Source organism: Mobula birostris, chromosome 7 (assembly GCF_030028105.1).
Source record: "Mobula birostris isolate sMobBir1 chromosome 7, sMobBir1.hap1, whole genome shotgun sequence".
Classification (NCBI taxonomy): Eukaryota; Metazoa; Chordata; class Chondrichthyes; order Myliobatiformes; family Myliobatidae; genus Mobula; species Mobula birostris.
In genome coordinates this window covers 58,087,638-58,111,104 of record NC_092376.1, presented here as the reverse complement: position 1 = coordinate 58,111,104, position 23,467 = coordinate 58,087,638, and the positions used below count along the sequence as shown (strand labels likewise).

General features: G+C 42.1%; 1 protein-coding gene across 2 annotated transcripts in view; it reads right to left on the bottom strand.

Moving 5' to 3' along the window:
* mfsd9 (major facilitator superfamily domain containing 9) overlaps positions 1-22,375 on the bottom strand; it is a 33,161-nt gene extending 10,786 nt beyond the window's left edge. For both annotated transcript variants that reach the window (XM_072263227.1, XM_072263228.1), the window contains exons 1-3: positions 22,225-22,375; positions 16,403-16,490; positions 14,877-14,920 (exon numbers count right to left, since the gene is read on the bottom strand). In XM_072263227.1, the coding sequence (XP_072119328.1) occupies positions 14,877-14,920; positions 16,403-16,490; positions 22,225-22,305 (213 nt within the window). In that variant the 5' untranslated portion in view covers positions 22,306-22,375. The remainder of the gene's footprint in view (positions 1-14,876; positions 14,921-16,402; positions 16,491-22,224) is intronic.
* Positions 22,376-23,467: the final 1,092 nt, after the last annotated feature.

Genomic DNA, 23,467 nt, shown 5'->3' with positions numbered 1-23,467 from the left:
TTATCATATCATTCCTGCTTTTACTATATGTTACTGTTATTTTAGGTTTTATGTGTTATTTGGCATGATTTGGTAGGTTATTTTTGGGTCTGCGAACGCTCACAAAATTTTCCCATATAAATAAATGGTAATTGCTTCTTTGCTTTACGACATTTCGGCTTATGAACCATTTCATAGGAACGCTCTACCTTCGGATGGCGGGGGAAACCTGTACATGTATACTTAATTGAATATTTTGAGAGGTCAGAGATTTCAGCAAAAACCTTAAAATGAAGAAATAGGGTGGTTTTAGAGCTGATAAAGATTGAGAAGTGAGGTGTACAGGTTTATGAATGATTAAATTGGGAAAACGGAAATGCAGATTTAAAGTTTTAGACAATAAAAACAAGAGATATGGGCCTCTCATAAGGATGGTGAAACCAGAAGGACCTTGATACGCACCTCTGAATAATTTCTAAGTCTTATAGGAAAGAATAGAGAAATTGGTTTGATGGAATTGAGCTCATCAGGCAGTGATGGCTTTGAGAGAGTAGTCATTGCTAGAATTAACTTCTGCTTGAGCAAGGACCTGGACCTGCTGTAATTTACCAACTGCCACAACAGGTCTACAGTGGACGCAATCTCAATAGCTCTCTGCTGGGCTTTGGACAACCTTGCCTCCTGCAATACCCATGCCAGGATGCTGTTTGTTGAGTACAGCTCAGTGTTCAACTCATCATCACTGCAACTGACTTCCTCACTGGGAGACCTCAGTCGGTGTGGATTGCTCACAATCAACACAGGTGATACATTCACAAGGATACACGCTTACTCCATTCCTCTAATCTCTGTCTCTGCCCATGACTGCATGCCTAAGCACAGCTCAAACACCACCTATAAATTTGCCAATAACACCACAGCTGTTGGCAGAATCTCAGATGGTGACGAAGTGGCGTACAGGAGTGAACTAGATCTGCAGGTTGAGTGCTGTCACAATACCAAACATACACTCAATTTCTGTAAGACCTGCAGCAATCAAGACGAAGGCATGTCAGCAGCTGTATTTCATTCGGAGTTTGAGGAGATTTGGTACATCACCAAATACATTCTGACTGGTATAGAAGTTTCACCACGTTAGGGAAGCACCAATGCACAGGATCATAAAAAGTTTAGATTAGATTATGAGGACACTCAGTCCTCGTTTATTGTCATTTAGAAATGCATGCATGCATTAAGAAATGATACAATGTTCCTCCAGAGTGATATCACAAAAGAAAACAAGACAAACCAAAGACTAACACTGACAAGACCACATAATTACAACATATAGTTTCAGCAGTGCAAAGCAATAACATAATTTGATAAAGAGCAGATCATGGGAACCGTAAAAAAAAGTCTCAAGGCTCCGATCAACTCTCAATAGTCCCCGACAGCAGGCGGCAGAAAGGAGAAACTCTCTCTGCCATAAACCTCCAGGCACCGACATCTGTCAATGCATTGGAAGCACCCGACCACAGCTGACTCTGAGTTTGTCCGAAAACTTCGAGCCTCCGACCAGCCCTTTGACACCGAGCACCATCTATGCCGAGTGCTTCAACCCCCATCCCAGATGCCGAGCAACAAAGCCGAGGATTCAGGGCCTTCCCCTCCGGAGATTCAGGAACACACAGTAACAGCAGTAGCAAAAAAGGCATCTCAGAAGTTTCTCCAGATGTTCCTCCATGCTCTCACATCTGTATCCATCAAATCAGAATTGTGCACGGCACCCTACTTAAGTTTCAGAGGATTGTAGACTCAGCCAGCTCCATCAGGAGCACAAGCTTCTCCAACATTGAAGAAATCTTCAAAAGGCAGTGGCTCTAAAAGGCTGCATCCATCTTAAAGGGCTGTCAGCATCTGGCACATGCCCTCTACTTATTGCTACAATCATGGAAGTGGTACAAGAACCTGAAGACCCACACTTCCATGAAGTTCTATGAAGAGATTCTTCTCCTCTGCTGTCAGATTCCTGAAATGTCGAGGAACTCATGAACACTACCTCACTATTCCCCTTGTGCAATATTTATTTATTTTATTGTTTATTTATATTATTGTTACTAAAAGTAATTTGTTATGCCTGCACTGCACTGCTGCCACAAAACAACAAGTTTCACAACTTACGTTAGGGAAAGTTTGCTAGTGCTTCCCAGGAAGTGGGGGAAGGGGTTAAACTGGAGTTGCAGAGTGCTGAACAGATAGCGGAGAGGTTGTGGAGACAGATGTTGATAAGACCTCAGACAAAGCCAGGAATCAAAAGGTTGAGCATACAGAGACTAATGTTCTGAGCTGCATATATTTCCTATCATACATCTTGCAATGAAAGGTGTATAACTTCAGGGCATGGACTAACACATGGAATAGTGATATTGCAGCCAGTAGTGAGACTTAGTTGCAGGAGGGGCAGGATTGACAACTCAATATTCCAAGGTCCTGTTGTTTTAGACATGACAGAACGGGAGGCATGGACTGATTAAGGATAGTCAGCATGGGTTTGTGCGTGGTAAGTTGTGTCTAACCAACCTTATAGAGTCTTTTGAGGAAGTTACCAGGAAAGTTGATGAAGGCAAGGCACCGAATGTCATCAACATGGATTTAGCAAAGCATTTGACAAGGTCCTGCATGGGAGGTTGGTCAAGAAGGTTCAGTGGTTTGGAATTCAAGATGAGGTAGTAAACTGGATTGGATATTGGCTTTGTGAGAGAAGCCAGAAAGCAGTAGTAGATGGTTGCCTCTCTGACTGGAGGCCAGTAACAGGTGGAGTACCAAGGGATCGATGCTGGGTCTGTTGTTGGCTGTCATGCATATCAATGATCTGGATGATAATGTGGTTATCTGGATCAGCAAGTTTGCAGATGACACCAAGATTGGGGGTATGGTAGACAGCAAGGAAGACTATCAGAACTGGCAGCGGGATCTGCATCAGCTAGAAAAATGGTAGATGGAATTTAATGCTGGCAAATGCGAGCTGTTGCACCTTGATATGACCAACCAGGGTGAGTCTTACACAGTGAACAGTAGGGAACTGAGGAATGTGGTACAACAAAGGAATCTGAGAATACAGGTCCAGAATTCATAGAAAGTAGCAACAAGGGAAGATTGGATTGAAAAGAAAGACACATTTGCCTTCATAAATGAAAGTACTGAGTACAGGAGATGGCCTGGATAGCGTGGGCATGGAGAGGATATTTCCTATAGTGGGTGAGTCTAGGGTCAAAGGGCACAGCCTCAGATACAAGGACATCCCTTTGGAGCACAGGTGTGGAGGAATCTTTTTGGCCAGAGGGTGATGAATCTGTGGAATTCAATGCCATGGATGGCTGTGGAGGCCAAGTCATTGGGTACATTTAAAGGGGAGCTTGATAGGTGCTTGACTGATGAAGAACTCAATAGTTACAGGGAGAAGGCAGGAAATGGAGTTGAGGGAGATAATAAGTCAGCCGTGATGGAATGGTGAAGAGTCTCGATAGGCTGAATGGCCTATTTCTGCTCCCATGTCTATGGTCTTTTATCTTGGCATCTGAGCATATGAGACAGTGAGATAATTGCAGGTATTCATACCTCTGAAGGAGCCACAAAACCTCCTACAGTCACGTGTTACTATACTCAGAGATAAAAAGCATTGGAATTTGTCAGCCTTTAAGATAGTAAGTAAATACAGGTCAGACAAAACACTTTTCTATAACCTTTAGGACAGATGCCACAGTAGAGCAGCTAACTGCCTCTCAGCTACAACGAAGGATTAATGCAAATAGTCTCTTTGGATGCATAGGCCCAGGGATCGGTTTCTGTGGCTTTATATCTGGAAATCTGAAATAAAAGACGTACTAAAATTAAGGTGAAACTGAAAACGAAAGGCTGCATATCTGGAATGACTGAATTCAATATTGAGTCCTGGGTGCTGCAACAAGCTTGGAAGAAAGATGAGATGCTGCTTCTTGATTTTGAATTGGGCTTCACTTGGACACTATAGGAGGCCAAAGACAGAGAAGTCAGAGGGATTCTTGGCACGCATCTGGAAGCCAAGAAACATAGAAAACCTACAGCACAATACAGGCCCTTCGGCCCACAATGTTGTGCTGAACATGTACTTACTTTAGGAATTACCTAAGGTTACCCATAGCCCTCTATTTTTCTAAGCTCCATGTACTTATCCAGGAGTCTCTTAAAAAACCCTATTGTATCCGCCTCCACCACCATTGCCGGCAGCTCATTCCACACACTCTTTGCGTAAAAACCTTACCCCTGACATCTTCTCTGTACCTAATTCCAAGCACCTTAAGGCTGTGCCCTCTTGTGTTCGCTATTTCAGCCTTGGGAAAAAGCTTCTGACTATCCACACAATCAATGCCTCTCATCATTTTATACACCTCTATCAGGTCACCTCTCATCCTCTGTCGCTCCAAAGGAGAAAAAGCCAAGTTCACTCAACCTATTCTCATAAGGCATTCTCCCCAATCCAGGAAACATCCTTGTAAATCTCCTCTGCACACTTTCTATGGCTTCCATATCCTTCCTGTAGAGAGGCGACTGGAACTGAACACAGTACTCCAAGTGGGGTCTGACCAGGGTCCTATATAGCTGTAACATTACCTCTCGCCTCTTAAATCCAATTCCACGATTGATGAAGGCCAATACACCGTACGCATTCTTAACCACAGAGTCAACCTGCACAGCTGCTTTGAGCGTCCTATGGACTCAGACCCCAAGATCCCTCTGATCCTCCACACTGCCAAGAGTCTTACCACTAATACTATATTCACCCATCATATTTAACCTACCAAAATGAACCACTTCACACTTATCTAGGTTGAACTCCATCTGCCACTTCTCAGCCCAGTTTTGCATCCTATCAATGCCCCACTGTAACCTCTGACAGCCCTCCACACTATCCACAAACCTCCAACCTTTGTGTCATCAGCAAACTTACTAACCCATCCCTCCACTTCCTCATCCAGGTCATTTATAAAAATCATGAAGAGTAAGAGTCCCAGAACAGATCCCTGAGGCACTCCACTGATGACTGACCTCCATGCAGAATATGACCCATCTACAATCACTCATCATTGTGTTTAGTCACATCCTCAAAAAATTCAATTAGGCTTGTAAGGCATGACCTGCCCTTGACAAAGACATACTGACTATTCCTAATCATATTATACCTCTCCAAATGTTCATAAATCCTGCCTCTCAGGATCTTCTCCATCAATTTACCAACCACTGAGGTAAGACTCACTGGTCTATAATATCCTGGGCTATCTCTACTCTCTTTCTTGAACAAAGGAACAACATCCGCAACCCTCCAATCCTCTGGAACCTCTCTTGTCCCCATTGATGATGCAAAGATCATTGCCAGTGGCTCAGCAATCTCCTCCTTCACCTCCCACAGTAGCCTGGGTTACATCTCATCCGGTCTCGGTGACTTACCCAACTTGATGCTTTCCAAAAGCTCCAGCACATCCTTTTTCTTAAAATCTACATGCTCAAGCTTTTCAGTCTGCTGCAAGTCATCACCAAGATCCTTTTCCTTAGTGAATACTGAAGTAAAGTATTCGTTAAGTTCCTCTGCCATTTCCTCCGGTTCCATACATACTTTCCCACTGTCACACTTGATAGGTCTTATTCTTTCACATCTTATCCTCTTGCTCTTCACATACTTGTAGAATGCTTTGGGGTTTTCCTTAATCCTGCCCACCAAGGCCTTCTCATGGCCCCTTCTGGCTCTCCTAATTTCCTTTTTAAGCTCCTTCCTGCTAGCCTTATAATCTTCTGGATCTCTAATATTACCTAGCTCTCTGAACATTTGTAAGCTTTTCTTTTCTTCTTGACTAGATTTACTACAGCCCTTACACACCACGGTTCCTGTACCCTACCATAACTTCCCTGTCTCATTGGAATGTACCTATGCAAAACTCCACAAATATCCCCTGAACATTTGCCACATTTCTTCCGTACTTTTCCCTGAGAACATCTGTTTCTAATTTAAGCTTCCAATTTCCTGCCTGATAGCCTCATAATTCCCCTTACTCCAATTAAACGCTTTTCTAACTTGTCTGTCCAATCTCTCTCCGATGCTTTTGTAAAGCAGATAGAATTATGATCACTATCTCCAAAGTGCTCTCCCACTGAGAGACCTGACACCTGACCAGGTTCATTTTCCAATACCAAATCAAGTACAGCCTCGCCTCTTGTAGGCTTATCTACATATTGTGTCAAGAGACCTTCCTGAACACACCTAACAAACTCCACCTCATCTAAACCCCTTGCTCTAGGGAGATGCCAATCAATATTTGGCAAATATAAAATCTCCCACCACAACAACTCTGTTATTATTACACCTTTCCAGGATCTGTTTCCCTATCTGCTCCTCAATATCCCTGTTACTACTGGGCGGCCTATAAGAACACCCAGTAAAGTTATTGACCCCTTCCTGTTCCGAACTTCCACCCACAGAGACTCCGTAGACAATCTCTCCATGGCATCCACCTTTTCTGCAGCCGTGACACTATCTCTGATCAACGGTGCCATGCCCCCACCTCTTTTGTCTCCCTCCCTGTCCTTTCTGAAACATCTAAAACCCGGCACTTGAAGTAACCAACCAGTCCTGTCCCTGAGCCATCCAAGTCTCTGTAATGGCCACCACATCCTATCTCCAAGTACTGATCCACGCTCTAAGCTCATCTACTTTGTTCACAACACTCCTTGCGTTAAAATAGACGCATCTCAAACCTTCGGTCTGAGCGTGTCCCTTCTCTATCACCTGCCTATCCTCCCTCTCGCACTGTCTACAAGCTTTCTCTATTTGTGAGCCACCTCCTCTTCCCCAGTCTGTTCAGTTCGTAGGTGGTGCCTGTGATGTGTTGGGCAGTTTTGTAGAGTCTTCCAGTCCGCTGCAGTGCAGTTGCTGTACCATGCAAAGATGCAGCTTATTAGAATCCTCTCCACTGCGCATCTCTAGAACAATGTGAGTATAGACAACTGAGTCCAGCTCTCTTCAGCCTCCTCAGAGGCATTCCTAATTATGTAGAATGTATCCTGGGACCATGACAGATTATGCGAGATATGCATTTTCAGGAACTCTTCTACCTCCTCTCCATAGGCCATCTCGTTGTTTGTGATGAGCCCCACCATTGTTGTGTCATTGGCGAACTTGACAACGTGATTACTTAGGTGTTTGGCTATGGTCATGTGCAAGCAAAATGTACAGCAATGGGCTCAGCACACTAGCCTGGGGGGCACCCATGTTGAGGATGTTGGGGAGGGAGGAACAGTTGTGCATCCTGACTATCTGAGGTCTGTTGGTTAGGAAGTCTAACACCCAGTTGTTCAGTGGTATGGTTAGACCAAAGAATAGGAGTTTATTCACCAAGTCTGGGACAATAGTGTTGCATACTAGACTGAAATCGAGAAACAACATTCTGACATCAGTATCCTTGTTTTCTAGGTGTCAGAGCCATGTTCATGACAGCTGTTATGGCACTTGTCGTACTGCAGTTCTGTTGGTTAGCATTTGGCAAGTGTCCAATGTGGCAAGAATAGAGTTTTTCATATGTGCCATAACCAGCTATTTAAAGCACTTCATGATGTTTGGTGTCAGTGCCACCAGGCAGTGTCATTTAATTCTGGAAGTGTAGAGTCCTTTGATACATATATAATGGTGGCTGATTTGAAGCATGTGGGGACAGCAGCCTGGACGAATAGAGTGTTAAAGATGGCCGCGATGACGTCAGTGAACTGGTGTGCACCCTCCAGTACTTGGCCTGTAACGTTGTCTGGCCCGAGCATATTACGAGGGTTGACTCACTGCAGAATCCTTCTCACATCTGCTGTTGTTACAGACAGTGGCTGTTCATCTGGGAGGTGGGTAGCTTTCATAGCCAGTGTTAGTGTTGCGTGCCTCAAAGTGTACATAAAGGTTATTTAGAGCATCAGGGAGGCATCACTGGCACAGTTGACGCTGTCTTCCTTGTGTAGTCAGTAATGCCCTTGATGCCCAGCCACATACAGCACAGTCTGCTCAGAAGTTTAAGGTAGGTAAATGCAGCGGTGTTGCATCTGCTGTGGTTGCTTGGGGAAATGTTGTGGAGAACAGGACGAGTTGGTGGTAATGGAAAAATAAACAAGGGAGCTGCAGAGAGAGGTTCCTTTTGCAATCTAAATGGAAAAGGGAGGATATATTTGGTGGTGCAATTTCATTACAGCTAGCAGAAACTGTGAAGGATAAAGTGGCTTGTTCGATAAATTGGCTTGTGGGATAGAAGGTGAAGACCACGGGACATATATCCTTTCTCTGGGAGGGGAAGGGTTGAGAGCAAAAGTATGCAAAACAAGGAAGACATGGATGAGATGTCTGTCATCTAAGAAACTGGCAAAGTCAAAATTAAGAACAGATTTGACAGAACCTATTAACAAGTGTTGAAAAATCTCTATAACCTGGAAATTTTAGTGTTCATGCTTTGCCATATATCCACTCGGCATCACCCATCCTTTCACAACGCTAAACCTGCTTGTTTTCCTAATTTTCCAGTTTTGATGACAATTGGTTGACCTGAAGCATATAATCATTTTAACTACCAGCATTTTCTGTGAGGATCAGAACTACCATTACATCTCCAGCATTTTCTGCTTTTATTTGAACACTCATGACTAAAATTCCAGAAGGACATGCTTAGTTTGCCTGTTAACTATCATACAATGTTTCTATGTTCTTGTGGAGATCAGAACGCCCCTTCTACCAAGGACGCTGCTGTAGCATAGCGGTTAGCATGATGCTAATATGGCTCAAGGCATCAGAGTTTGGAATTCCAACGTAAGGCGTTTGTACTTCCTCCCTAAAGTCCAACAACTTGGTTACTGTATATCTTAAAATCTCTAACCTCTAAACCTCTTTTCCCACTGACACTATTGTTCTTGTAACACAATTTTCTGTACATGAGGTTTCTTACAAATGTAATTGTTGCATTGGGGCAGAACTACCTGTGTATGGAAAAGTACAGAAAAGCATGAAAGGAAGACAATGCCTTTGGACACCATTCCACACTCAAATTGGTTGACTGCACTTTCATTTTCTGTGAATAATTTTGGAATGATTTCCCATTATTTCAAAATAATTTATAAAATCCCTAGAGTATTTAACTTAAGTTTGTTTTCTAAATTACTCAATTTAGCATATTGCTTTATTCAAGTCATTTTCACATTCCAGAGTAAGTCCTGAAGTGATTACCATAACACCATAAGACAAAGGAGCAGAAGTAGGCCATTCGGCCCATCGAGTCTGCTCCGCCATTTTATCATGAGCTGATCTATTTTATCCTATTTAGACGCACTGCCCCGCCTTCTCACCATAACCTTTGATGCCCTGGCGCCTGAGATACCTATCAATCTCTGCCTTAAATACACCCATTGACTTGGCCTCCACTGCTGCCCGTGGCAACAAATTCCATAGATTCACCACCCTCTGACTAAAAAAATTTCTTCGCATTTCTGTTCTGAAAGGGTGCCCTTCAATCCTGAAGTCATGCCCTCTCGTACTAGACTCCCCCATCATGGGAAACAACTTTGCCACATCCACTCTGTCCATGCCTTTTAACATTCGAAATGTTTCTATGAGGTCTCCCCTCATTCTTCTAAACTCCAAGGAATACAGTCCAAGAGCGGACAAACGTTCCTCATATGTTAACCCTCTCATTCCCGGAATCATTCTAGTGAATCTTCTCTGTACCCTCTCCAACGTCAGCACATCCTTTCTTAAATAAGGAGACCAAAACTGCCCACAGTACTCCAAGTGAGGTCTCACCAGCGCCTTATAGAGCCTCAACATCACATCCCTGCTCCTATACTCTATTCCCCTAGAAATGAATGCCAACATTGCATTCGCCTTCTTCACTACTGACTCAACCTGGAGGTTAACTTTAAGGGAATCCTGTACGAGGACTCCCAAGTCCCGTTGCATATCAGAACTTTGAATTCTTTCCCCATTTAAATAATAGTCTGCCCGTTTATTTTTTCTGCCAAAGTGCATAACCATACACTTTCCAACATTGTACTTCATTTGCCACTTCTCTGCCCATTCTTCCAATCTATCCAAGTCTCTCTGCAGACTCTCCGTTTCCTCAGCACTACCGGCCCCTCCACCTATCTTCGTATCGTCAGCAAACTTAGCCACAAAGCCATCTATTCCATAATCCAAATCGTTGATGTACAATGTAAAAAGAAGTGGCCCCAACACTGATCCCTGTGGAAAACCACTGGTAACCAGCAGCCAACCAGAATAGGATCCCTTTATTCCCACTCTCTGTTTCCTGCCAATCAGCCAACGCTCTATCCACGTATGTAACTTTCCCGTAATTCCATGGGCTCTTATCTTGTTAAGTAGCCTCATGTGTGGCACCTTGTCAAAGGCCTTCTGAAAATCCAAATATACAACATCCACTGCATCTCCCTTGTCTAGCCTACTGGTAATTTCCTCAAAAAATTGTAATAGGTTTGTCAGGCAGGATTTTCCTTTAAGGAATCCATGCTGAGTTCTGCCTATCTTGTCATATGCCTCCAGGTACTCTGTAACCTCATCCTTGACAATCGATTCCAACAACTTCCCAACCACCGACGTCAAGCTAACAGGTCTATAATTTCCTTTTTGCTTCCTTGCCCCCTTCTTAAATAGCAGAGTGACATTTGCAATCTTCCAGTCTTCCGGAACCATGCCAGAATCTATCGACTTTTGAAAGATCATCGCTAATGCCTCTGCAATCTCCACAGCTACTTCCTTCAGAACATGAGGGTGCATTCCATCTGGTCCAGGAGATTTATCGACCTTTAGCCTATTCAACTTCCTGAGTACTTTCTCTGTCGTAATTGTGACTGCGCACACTTCTCTTCCCTGCCACCCTTGAGTGTCCGGTATCCTGCTGTCTTCCTCAGTGAAGACTGATGCAAAATACTTGTTCAGTTCCTCTGCCATCTCCTCATCTCCCATTACAATTTCTCCAGTATCATTTTCTATTGGTCCTATATCTACTCTCACCTGTCTTTTACTCTTTATATACTTGAAAAAGCTTTTAGTATCCTCTTCGATATTATTTGCTAGTTTCCTTTCATAGTTAATCTTTTCTCTCTTAATGACCTTCTTGGTTTCCTTTTGTAAGGTTTTAAAGACTTCCCAATCCTCTGTCTTCCCACTAATTTTTGCTTCCTTGTATGCCCTCTCCTTAGCTTTAACTTTGGCTTTGACTTCTCTTGTCAACCACGGTTGCATCCTTTTTCCACTCGAAAATTTCTTCTTTTTTGGAATATACCTGTCCTGCACATTCCTCATTTCTCACATGAACTCCAGCCACTGCTGCTCTGCCGTCTTTCCCGCCAGTGTCTCTTTCTAGTCAACTTTGGCCAGTTTCTCTCTCATGCCACTGTAATTTCCTTTACTCCACTGAAACACCGACACATCAGATTTCGGCTTCTCTTTATCTAATTTCACAGTGAACTCAATCATGTTATGATCACTGCCTCCTAAGGGTTCCTTCACCTCAATCTCTGGCCTCACTATCGCACATGTGGCACATTACCCGAAAGAATATCTTGATATTCCTGAGACTAGGAGAACTATAAACCTTTCCACTTAACACTTGCAATCATGCTTCAATTTATTATTATTCAGAAACTTTCTTCGAACGAAAAGTTAATTTACCCATCTTCTTATTAGTGACAAGCAAAACAATATCAGGCCTTTTTATATAAAATGTGAAAATGTTTTTTAGTTTATCTGAGCTACATTCAAACAACTGTTAAATATACCTCAAGCAAAATCTTGCTACTGTTCATGGTCACACTTAAAACTGAGCGAAGGGGTAAACACTGAAAACAATAAGTTCATGCTGGTGTAACTCTGTCAACAGGAACTGTTGGCAAAAAGAACTACAGTCTACAAATCAGTGAATTCAAATGAATCAAGGACAGTGGAATCAGACAGACTAATTGCCTCTGTTCTTGCCATGATTAAGGAGATGAAGACTGCCATTTTATAAAGAGACTCTGTGTTCTACATTTTGTTAAATGAAGTTGCTTGGCTTCATCAGTGCTTTAAAGAGGACACAATTATGCTCAAAGTAATCTGCTGAACTAGGGATAATTTCCAAATGTTGTTTGTAAGGTGTTCGTTGATTGGATATAACATGCAGGTTTGTGACTGTTGGAGTTTGTACTTGCTCTGCGTAATTCAAGCTGGTCCTGAAGAGAACAAAGAGCCGTGAGTGATCAGTCTTCACTTCTGGATCAGAGCCAATAAGGTGTTAAAGGTCAGTCAAGTGACCCACAGCCAATGACACTGGAATGCAACATTTGAATTGGTAACAAATGAATATAAAAGCAAACGCTTTGAATGTCTGGCAGTGATGACTCTAAGAGATTCACCATCATAGATGTGAGATGCCCCACAGGAGATTCCAATCGGGACTATGAGGAACATATGGCCAGCAGCAAAGACTTCATTTTAACTGGTATTCCTTTTTCAATTCTTTGACTTTCATGGAAGGTGAGGAAAACTTAGTAGATGTACACAAAGGTACAGGTTTCCCCCACCATCCGAAGGTAGAGCGTTCCTATGAAACGGTTCGTAAGTCGAAATGTCGTAAAGCGAAGAAGCAATTACCATTCATTTATATGGGAAAATTTTGTGAGCGTTCGCAGACCCAAAAATAACCTACCAAATCATGCCAAGTAACACATAAAACCTAAAATAACAGTAACATATAGTAAAAGCAGGAATGATATGATAAATACACAGCCTATATAAAGTAGAAATACTTCTCTATAATGATTGCCTGCACAGATCTCCGTAGCGAAAATCTCACGCAAGTGCTCTCAGCAGAAAATTTCACGCAAGCACTGTTGGCATAAACGCGCTCTCCAGTAACCTTTAAACTATGAAGCTGCCAAATCTACCAAATAACACATAAAAATACACAGCCTGTATAAAGTAGAAATAATGTATGCACAGTGTAGTATCACTTACCGGAATTGGGAAAACAGCGTCGAGCACACTGATGATGGGTGTGTTAGACTGAGTCATCGCAGGCTGGGTGGTGCAGTGGCCCCCACCCTCCGGGCCGCCGACCTGATACATTGCCGCGAAAAACACAGCAGTAGCCGGGAGGCACACAGCACATCGTTAAGAAAAAAGCCGAAATAAACATGCTAATTAATTAGGTGCTGCCCGGCACGTAAATGTCGGCGCAGATCAGAGGTGATTGCCGTTTGCATCGTCTCTGATCTGGGCTGACAATTACGTGCTAGGCGGCACCTAATTAATTAGCATGTTTATTTTGACTTTTTTCTTAAAGATGTGCTGTGTGCTTCCCAGCTACCACTGTGTTCTTCGTGAATCTGTATAGTATCTGTCTGGGGCCCAGGTGTTGGGGTGCTGGGACCTGGGGTGTCATCTCATCGTTGATCAGGGCAGGCAGCTCATCTTCTCCTATGACTGCCCACCTCGATGTCGATGTCAGGTTCGTCATCTGCTGTGGCTGATGTGGAAGGCTTGCTTGACTGCTGAGCCTCACGCATTTTTCTATCATACAGTTGTTTGTAAGCACTCAAACCATCCTGCAAATATCCCCTAAACCTACGTACCCTTTCAAAATTAAAGTCGTACTTTATCATTACAGCGAAAATCTCACGCAGTTGCTTCACTTTCTGCATTCGGTTGCATTCGGTTTTGATTGTTATCCTTTCCTCATCCGATTGCATCAGCTCTTCATCTATCAGTCCTTGGTCATGGGATGCTAAAAACTCTTCAACATCACCTTCGTCAACTTCCACAAGCCAAACTCACTTTGTCCTTGCTTCGTTCACCACGATCGAAATGCTTAATTATTTCTAGTTTTACGCTAAGTATAACACCCTTACTCTTTCAGGCTTTTCCGACACCTTAGAACTCATCTTGCTAACAGCTGCTCAATACAACGTGTTTAAGCAATGCCGTTCCAAATCTGGGGCAGAGCGGCTGCTCAGAGCGCGCGCTGATTTTTTCGCGCGTTGATTTTTTATCGCACGCTGCCTTTCTTCATAACAGTGAAAACACCTTCTGAAAGCGAAAACAGGGTACTAATGTAGGTCTTCCGTAACAGTGAGGTTTCGTAAAGCGAACGTTCTAAAAGCGGGGGACACCTGTATTCACAAACAACAGGAATTCTGCAGATGCTGGAAATTCAAGCAACACACATCAAAGTTGCTGGTGAACGCAGCAGGCCAGGCAGCATATCTAGGAAGAGGTGCAGTCGACGTTTCAGGCCGAGACCCTTCGTCAGGACTAGCCTGACGAAGGGTCTCGGCCTGAAACGTCGACTGCACCTCTTCCTAGAGATGCTGCCTGGCCTGCTGCGTTCACCAGCAACTTTGATGTGTGACACCTGTATTCAGATGTGTAAGTTCATGTGTTCTTCCATTGAGACAATAAAGCTACTTATCGACAGTTACAGATTCTTCCTCTGCCTCCCTGATCATTATTACAAAGGGCAATTCTTATAACAAGAACCTTTAAATTAGGTATGTATCAGCTACCTGGCATTAAAGGAGTTTGAAGCACTCATACAAAATTTTCTATTCTGAACATAACCCAATTAGATTGGCACATCTGGGTGGAATCATGACCAAACAGAGCCACGATATTTTCACATAACAAGGCTGTTAACACCCCTCACCGGAAGGTGATTTCACAAATAAGTACATCCCCACTACTTGAATGATTAATTGTATTTAGTGGGGAAAGTTCTATTAACTGAGGGATTTAAAGTAACAATTCAATTTTTAAAAAAATGTTAATTGCAACTTAAATTCTTGTTGCAATACCATGACAACGTAGTACTTACAATTAGTACACTGGAAAACAGTTGGAGTAGTCCATACAGGGAACCTGAAATAAATATATACCATAAATACAGAGATTCTACAGATGCTGGAAACCCAGAACACCACACACGAAATGTTGGAGGAACTCAGCAAGTCAGGCAGCATCTATGGAGAGGAATAAACAGTTGATACCTTGGGCAGAGACTGTTCATCGGAACTGGGTCTCAGCCCGAAACATTGACTGTTTATTCCTCTCCATAGATTCTGCCTGAACTGCTGAGTTTCTCCAACATTTTGTGTGTTGATGAAGAAATACCATTCAGTTTTAATGAAACAAGCTATAACTTCTATGTATCTGGACTTACTTAAAAAGAAAATGCTTGATCACGATTCATGCAAAAGCAGATTGTGGTGGGTGTGGGTGTACAAAGGGGGGCGAGAGTAGGGGGAAGGTTGCGAGATAAAGCAGTAGACACATATAGAACAATGGATTCCCTAGGAAGACTGGATGAATTGGGATAGAGCTTATGGACCAGATGGGGCAGGTGTGCTTCCTCAGCATCTCCTCCTCCCCAAGTTAACCAGCGGACATCATCATGATCTGGCCTTTAATCAGCCTACCTCATCTCCCAGGCTGTGAAGTGACTGTGTGACTCCCTACTCCCAAACTCCCTTGACTTTCCCTCAGATTCAGCACATGCTCTGCTCCCCAGAATTTCAAGCAAATTTAACACCTAGGCCATTACAATTATAATGCAGCTTGGACTACTGGACACCATTAGGCAGTGATGGTCGTTACGTTGCACAGCACTCAGAGTTGAGCAAAGGCCTTATGAATGTGGGGTGAAAGACCGTGAGGTGACGGAGGTGAGTCAAAGATGGGAGATGACAGGAAAAAAGTAGACTTCAATGCCAAGAACCTGGCCAGCGATTGCCACTCCGCCATCACCTTCCTTGAAAAATCCCTTTCATGGATGAGATCACACCACTGCCTTACACTATAGGTTGTTTTTAAACTGGAGTTTTAAAGCAAATGCCATGCTCTACCCAACAACTGGGCTGTTGTGTGTTAATCCAGACATTAAATAATTAGGGTGGCACGGTAGTATAGCGGTTAGCTCAACACTTTACAGTACCAGCAATGCAGGTTCAATTCCCGCCACTGCTTGCAGGGAGTTTGTAACATTCTCAATGTGACCATGTGGGTCTCCCACAGGTGCTCCAGCTTCCTCCCAGTATCTAAAGGTTGGTAGGCTAATTGGTCATTGTAAATTGCACCATGGTTAGGTTAGGATTAAATCGGGGGGGGGGGGTGCTGGGTGGTGTAGCTCAAGGGCTGGATGGGCCAATTCCACAATCAATAATAAATAAATAAAATAAGAAACAATAGTGTCCCAGCTGCCTGGTACCTCAGACTGCATATGAGGGTTATACATTCTTTATTTTAAAGAACAAACATTTCTAAAGTAAATATTTAAACAATATAAACATGCTTAATAACCATCTACTAAACACTTTACAAGGAATGCTGCATGAACACACTGACCTATTAGTCCTGCTACTGTTGAGCTTCCTCCAAGAAGCTTGATGTGTCGACTTAATAAAGGAACTACCAAACTCACACCAAGTAAGTCCTAAGAAAGCACAGACATAATACAAATAAATCTCACAAAGGATATCTCAATATATACAAATATAGACATTTCAACAAGGATAGAGAATCTGGAGTTTCACTAGCTCTTTAAACCATTGCCATGTGATACATCAAGGGTGGACAGGATCAGAAAATTTACTGATCAAAATCAATTAAACATTTAAAACATTAAAAAGTTGTCTTTTTGATTCTTTATTTTTATTGAAAGCTATTGAATATTGAAAAGCCTAGATGGAGTAGACATGAAAGCAGTGTTTCCTATAGTGGGTGAGTCTTGGACCAGAGGGTACAACCTTGGAATAGAGGAATGTCCATTTACAAACGAGTTGAGGAGGAACTTCTTGAGCCAGAGGGTAGTGAATAGGTGGTATTCACTGCCACAGACATCTGTGGAGGCCAAGTCATTGAGTATATTTAAGTGGAGGTTGATAGGTTCTTGTCTAGTCAGGGCAACAAAGGTTACAGGGTGAAGGTAGCAGAATGAGAATGGGGTTGAGAGGGTTAATAAATCATCAATGATGAAATAGCAGAGCAGACTCAATGGTCCGAATGGTCTTATCCTGTCCCTATGTCTTTGAGAATCAGTAACATTTAATTATAGTTCTAAGGCATCTAAGGGAGTAAGTTCACAGAATCTGACAGTTAGTAGTCACTCACAGCCAATTCCTCTTTGCTGGAACTGTGGGTTGGCTAAGCCATATTGATGAAAAGTAAACCCATACAGGCAGGAACCACGATTAGTGAGTTTGAGCAGATCAGATCTAAGACAGTCACTCTCACCATGATCCAGATGTCATTGCCATCCTACCCCCAACCATCTTTATTTCTCATCTTCAACAGTTCACTTCCACAATTTACTGTCTGAGATAAAAGGAGCTGGCTTCACACTCCATTTCCTTATGACCTCACATCAAGCTAATTTCACAATCCTCTATAACCATTATGCCACTTCTTTCACTCTCTTGCTCAATTTGTTGGTTTACTTCTCCATTCCACTTCTATATGGTGTAATCAAATACTGCACCTCTGTGTGCTTAATGGATACAAAGATCTCCAACTTTAAATTTTATTTTTGTTTTACTTCATCACATTATTCTGCTTTCATTACATTACCTCAGATACTCTGCTTAGCTTTGATTTTTGTTTTGCAGCTCATCTCTTTGGAAGATACTATACCCTGCAATAATTGATGCCTTAAGTAGATACACGTAAAAAACACTGACATTTTCTTGTACAAGGCAATGGTAACATTTTAGGAAGAGTTAATGACAAACAGGCCAAGTAAAACTGGTTACTTTCGGACAAACTAACTTACATAATCTTTAAAACGCAAACAACAGGAATTCTGCAGATGCTGGAAATTCAAGCAACACACATCAAAGTTGCTGGTGAACGCAGCAGGCCAGGCATCATCTCTAGGAATCTTCCTAGAGACGCTGCCTGGCCTGCTGCGTTCACCAGCAACTTTGATGTGTGTTACATAAACTTTCATTGTTTCCACTCTTTCTAAAGACAGCTAGCTAATCATTAAACATGGGGCTGAAGTGATATAAAATGCATTTGTACCCCATTACATAGAGCCTGTAACACACTACAGTAACACATTAGTTTGAGATTAGTGCACAGAACAATGCAATAAACTTTAAATTTAGTATAGCTTTTCAATGTATTCTGTAAACACTGAATTTGAAAACATCACTGCACAAATATACATGCACACACAAATACACACACAGTATTACCTGTACTCCACACAAACCATACAGACACACATATACAGTCACACATATACAGTTGCAAGAAAAAGTTTACGAACCCTTTGCAATTACCTGGTTTTCTGCATTAGTTACTCATAAAATGAAGTCTGATCTTCATCTAAGTCGTAATAATACACAAACACAATCTGCCTAAATGAATAACACACAAACAATTGTATTTCTCATGTCTTTTTTGAACACATTGTTTAATTATTCACAGTCCAGGCTCAAAAAACTATGTAAACTCTTGTTTTTAATAACTGGTACCTTCTTTAGCAGCAATAACCTCTACCAAACATTTCCTGCACAATGGCAAGGAGGAATTTTAGACCATTCCTCCATACAAACCTGTTTCAGTTCATCAATATTTCTTGGTACCTTCCATGAACAGCCCTCTTCAGGTGCATCTCAATAGGGTTAAGGTATGGACTCTGACTTGGCCATTCCAAAACATGAACTTTCTTCTTTTTAAACCATCTTTCTTATAGTGGACACATGAATGGACACAAGTTCTAGAGCTCTCTGCAGATCTTTTGCTGTTAATCTTGGGTTCTTTTTCACTTCGTTCAGCATTGCACATTGTGCTCTTGGTGTGATGTTTGCAGAAAGCCCGATATTAAGGACAGTAGCAACAGTATTGAGTTTTCTCCATTTGTAGACAATTTCTTACTGTGGACTGAAGAACACTCAGGTCTTTAGAAATGGTCTTGTAGCCTCTTCCAGCTTCATGTACCTCTACAATTCTTCATTTAAGATTCCCTGAAAGTTTTTTGATCAAGTCATGGCGCACATAAACAGATCTTTCTTGAGAAGAGCAGGCTCTGTCAGTTCCTGTGCCTTTTTTTAAAAATAAATATGGTAGGACACTTCTACAATCAACACCTCCAACCTCATCTCATTGACTGGAACAACTGACTTCAGATAGCTTTTGCTGAAGGCATTATCCCAGAGGTTCACATACTTTTTGTACCTAGACAGTGATTGCTTAAATGGTGTACTCAGTATTGATGAGAAGTAGTACAAATGTTTGTGTGTTATTAGTTTAGGCAGATTGTGCTGTCCATTATTGTGACTTAGATGAAGATCAGACCATATTTTATGAGTAATTAATGCAGAAAACCAGGTAATTGCAAATGGTTCACAGACTTTTTCTTGCAATTGTATTTTCACACATATTCCCGCTGCTGCCTCTAAGGAGTTTGTACTTCTCTCTGGGTGCTCTGACTTTCTCCCACAATCCAAAGACATATGGTTGGTAGGTTCAATGGTCATTGTAAGTTGTCCCATATTTAGGCTAGGATTAAGTCAGGGGATTGCTGGGCTGGGCGGCTTGAAGAGCCTATTTCATGCTGCGCCTCAATAAATAAACACACACACACACACATATATATATGGTACCTTCTAAAATACTCATAAAATATGGTCTGATCTTCATCTAAGTCACAATAATGGACACAATTTATTTATTGTGTGTGTCTCAATATCAAGCTGTATCTCGATAAATAAATACAAACACAAACTCTCTCTCTCTCACACACACACACAATCATGCACACTCCGATACATAAACATGTACATAGACTTAATTGGAATGATCAACCAATTGATCATCCAACTAATAATCCAAAGCAGGAAAATAATTAACCAGAAAGCAAAGAGCTGCAGATGTTGGAAATCAGAATCAAAACTAGGGAACAGGTCTGGCAGCATTTGCAGGAAAAACAAACTTGGTATTTTAGGTTTAAGACAAGGCTCTGTGGTAGACCTCACTTCTCACTCAGGAATCTAAGCTTGTCTGCATCAGTGGAAGGCAGGAAATAGAAGTGCCAGCAACACACATCAAAGTTGCTGGTGAACGCAGCAGGCCAGGCAGCAGCTCTAGGAAGAGGTGCAGTCGACGTTTCAGGCCGAGACCCTTCGTTCTTCCCGGCCTGAAACGTCGACTGCACCTCTTCCTAGAGATGCTGCCTGGTCTGCCGCGTTCACCAGCAACTTTGATGTGTGTTGCTTGAATTTCCAGCATCTGCAGAATTCCTGTTGTTTGCGTTTTTAAATAGAAGTGCCATCTACTTTACATGCCACTGATCAAAAAGGGACTACCCGGAAGGTTTTTTTTTACCCTGAAGGTGGTGGGTGCTTGGAACAAAATGCCAAAAGGCATGGTTGAATTAGCTGTAATTATGTTTAAAAGACATGTGAACAAGTACGCAGTTATGAAATATCCAGGGGAATATAAGACAAATACAAGCAATTGGGATTGGCATTGAAGGGCACCTTGGACAGCATGATCAAGTTGGGTCTAAGTTTGTTGTGGTTTTACAAATGACAAGGAGACGCCGAAGATTCTCCAAGAAATTTTAAACTTTAATTTGCAAATCAAAGCTGAGACAGACAGTGGGCTAGCTTCTGTAAGTCTGCCACTGAATGCCTGCCTGTCTGTTTCACACAGCATTTTTTATAGCACCCCTTCTGGGTTAACTGCATTAGCATATTGCTGTAAGTTTTACTCTAGCTAATAAATCAATTACTTTTATCTCTCTTACTTGGCTACATTTGTTTTTCTCCAGGGGTCAAAAGTACACAGGTTTCATTCTAACTAATGAATCAATGGTTACATGTGAAATACCATAGGAATCCCCTACACACTCAATAACAGACACTTAATGCAGAGTAAACACCTGAATAAACACTTGAGGTGCAATAAAAGCACACTAAAATAAACACTTAGAAAACAGAGTGCTACAATGTTTTCCAATAAGTTCTGGTTTCTGTGCTGTCTACCAATGAATTAATGAATATAGTTTGTGTCCGTGCTATCTAACGATTAATTTATAGATTTCCTTTGACTCGGGCAAGGCAATCAGATGAGCTCCAAGAAAGGGGGAGACTTTATATATCACTTGTCTAAACTTCATACATTATGTCCTGATGTCCAAAGGAAGGAACAATTGTACTGATTATTTATATCCATCACTTGTGTCAAATATATTCTTTATAGCCAAAACCACCAAAAATATTCCATCACCCTTCCAAAATTTATAACGCTCTTTGCTTCTGACTTTTTGGTCATTAGCTTCGTGCATAGAAATCTATCTTAAACAGTTATTTCACAACTAAAGCTGAACTCATGATACTGCATTCTAGAGTATAGGTCAAATGTAAAATTCTCAGTTGATTGCCTTTCTTCTCATAATTATCTTTATTACTTATCTTTGAGTTCAGAATGTCACGAGGGACTGAAATTAATTTCTTAACACTAGTCAGCTTTGAGAAATTTCTGAGTCTAGGCTTTTATTTGCTATTCCTGCTCCAAGAATGAGTGAGGACACTGGAAGTTCCAGTCAATAATCACTAAATAATGAATGGATAATTACTAAATATGCATCTCATCACATGGGAACTTCAAAATTAAAATTAAATATAACTATTGAAATGCAACTTGTAAATTGATTTAAAGTGCTTGCTTGGCTGAGTATTGAGACGTCCTTGAAATGTAAACAATACTTTAACTTCCTCCTGTACATTGTTCTTCACAGTTCCCTTCAATTTGAGCAAGACTTCAAACCTCTGATCATAGTCTGTGTAAACAATACTTAACAAGGTATTTCAAGAATCACGAAGAAACTTCACTTGCGTTTATATCAACCGCTCATTAAATGGAAATCAGTAAAAAGCAATATTAGCTTTGCCAACTTTAGAGCTGTGATGTATTGATTTTAAAAAAAGCTTGCATCTCTAAAGCTGTAAGGTTTGTAGTTTATTCCTGCTCCAGATTTACAACCGTTCAGTAGTTACTATCAGAATGTATGAAGAGTGCTTATTTCTAGGACCAAAGACTAGAGATGCTGTGAAAGGAAGACTCTACATTCTTTAATTTAAGTTCCACTTCCTGGAAGAACAGCAGCGCAAGGTGTCGTTCACTGAAGCAGAAAGGCAAACCAAGCAGGTGCACCTTACCAGAAAGCCGACCAGATACACACACGGTATAAGAGGCAGACGACTGGGAGAGCACGAACCACGACGGCATTCCGCCTCCATTAAACCAGTCTCCGGCACAACAACCACGTCCCTTACGCACGCGCTGCCAGCGACCACTGTAACCCGGACATTCTCCCATCAGGAACTGCGCCTGCGCGGTGCTTTCACCGCCCACGCCGCTGAAGTTGCGAAACAGATTCGGAGTTCTGTTGTGGGAGCAGAGGGACGACTGAAAGATTCAGGATGGATCAATGTCTTTTCTCTTTTACACAAGTGTAAAGAAGAAAGAAATAATTGTTACTCCGGAGTCGATGCAGCACAGAACAAAATAATAAGATGCAGAACACTTTAATAAAAAATACGATAAATACATAAGTAACATATATACAGATAGATTGTATGACCATAAAGTAACGCTAGGTACATAAGGTGGCTGATAGAAAATGATAAAGTAGTAGTTGTGGGGGGAGGCATTCTGAAGGTGTGGATGCCACCTAGCCTCCTTCCTAATGGGAATGGGACAAACAGTTCACGAGCAAGGTCGGCTGGGGTGATATACTACATCTGGTGCTCCTGATGTGGCCTTCTATACATTGGCGAGACCCGACGCAGACTGGGAGATCGTTTCACTGAACACCTATGCTCTGTCTGCCAGAGAAAGCAGGATCTCCCAGTGGCCACACATTTTAATTCCACGTCCCATTCCCATTCTGATATGTCTGTCCACGGCCTCCTCTACTTTAAAGATGAAGCCACACTCAGGTTGGAGGAACAACACCTTATATTCTGTCTGGGTAGCCTCCAACCTGATGGCATGAACATTGACTTCTCTAACTTCCGCCAATGCCCCACCTCCCCCTAGTAGCCCATCCATTATTTATTTATTTATATACACACATTCTTTTTCTCTCTCTTCTTTTTCTCCCTCTCTCCCCCTCACTATACCCCTTGCCCATCCTCTGGGTTTTCCCCCTCCTCCCCCTTTCCTTTCTCCCTAGGCCTCCTGTCCCATGATCCTCTCATATCCCTTTTGCTAATCAACTGTCCAGCTCTTGGCTCCATCCCTCCCCCTCCTGTCTTCTCCTATCATTTTGGATCTCCCCCTCCCCCTCCCACTTTCAAATCTCTTACTAGCTCTTCCTTCAGTTAGTCCTGATGAAGGGTCTCGGTCCGAAACATCGACTGTACCTCTTCCTAGAGATGCTGCCTGGCTTGCTGCGTT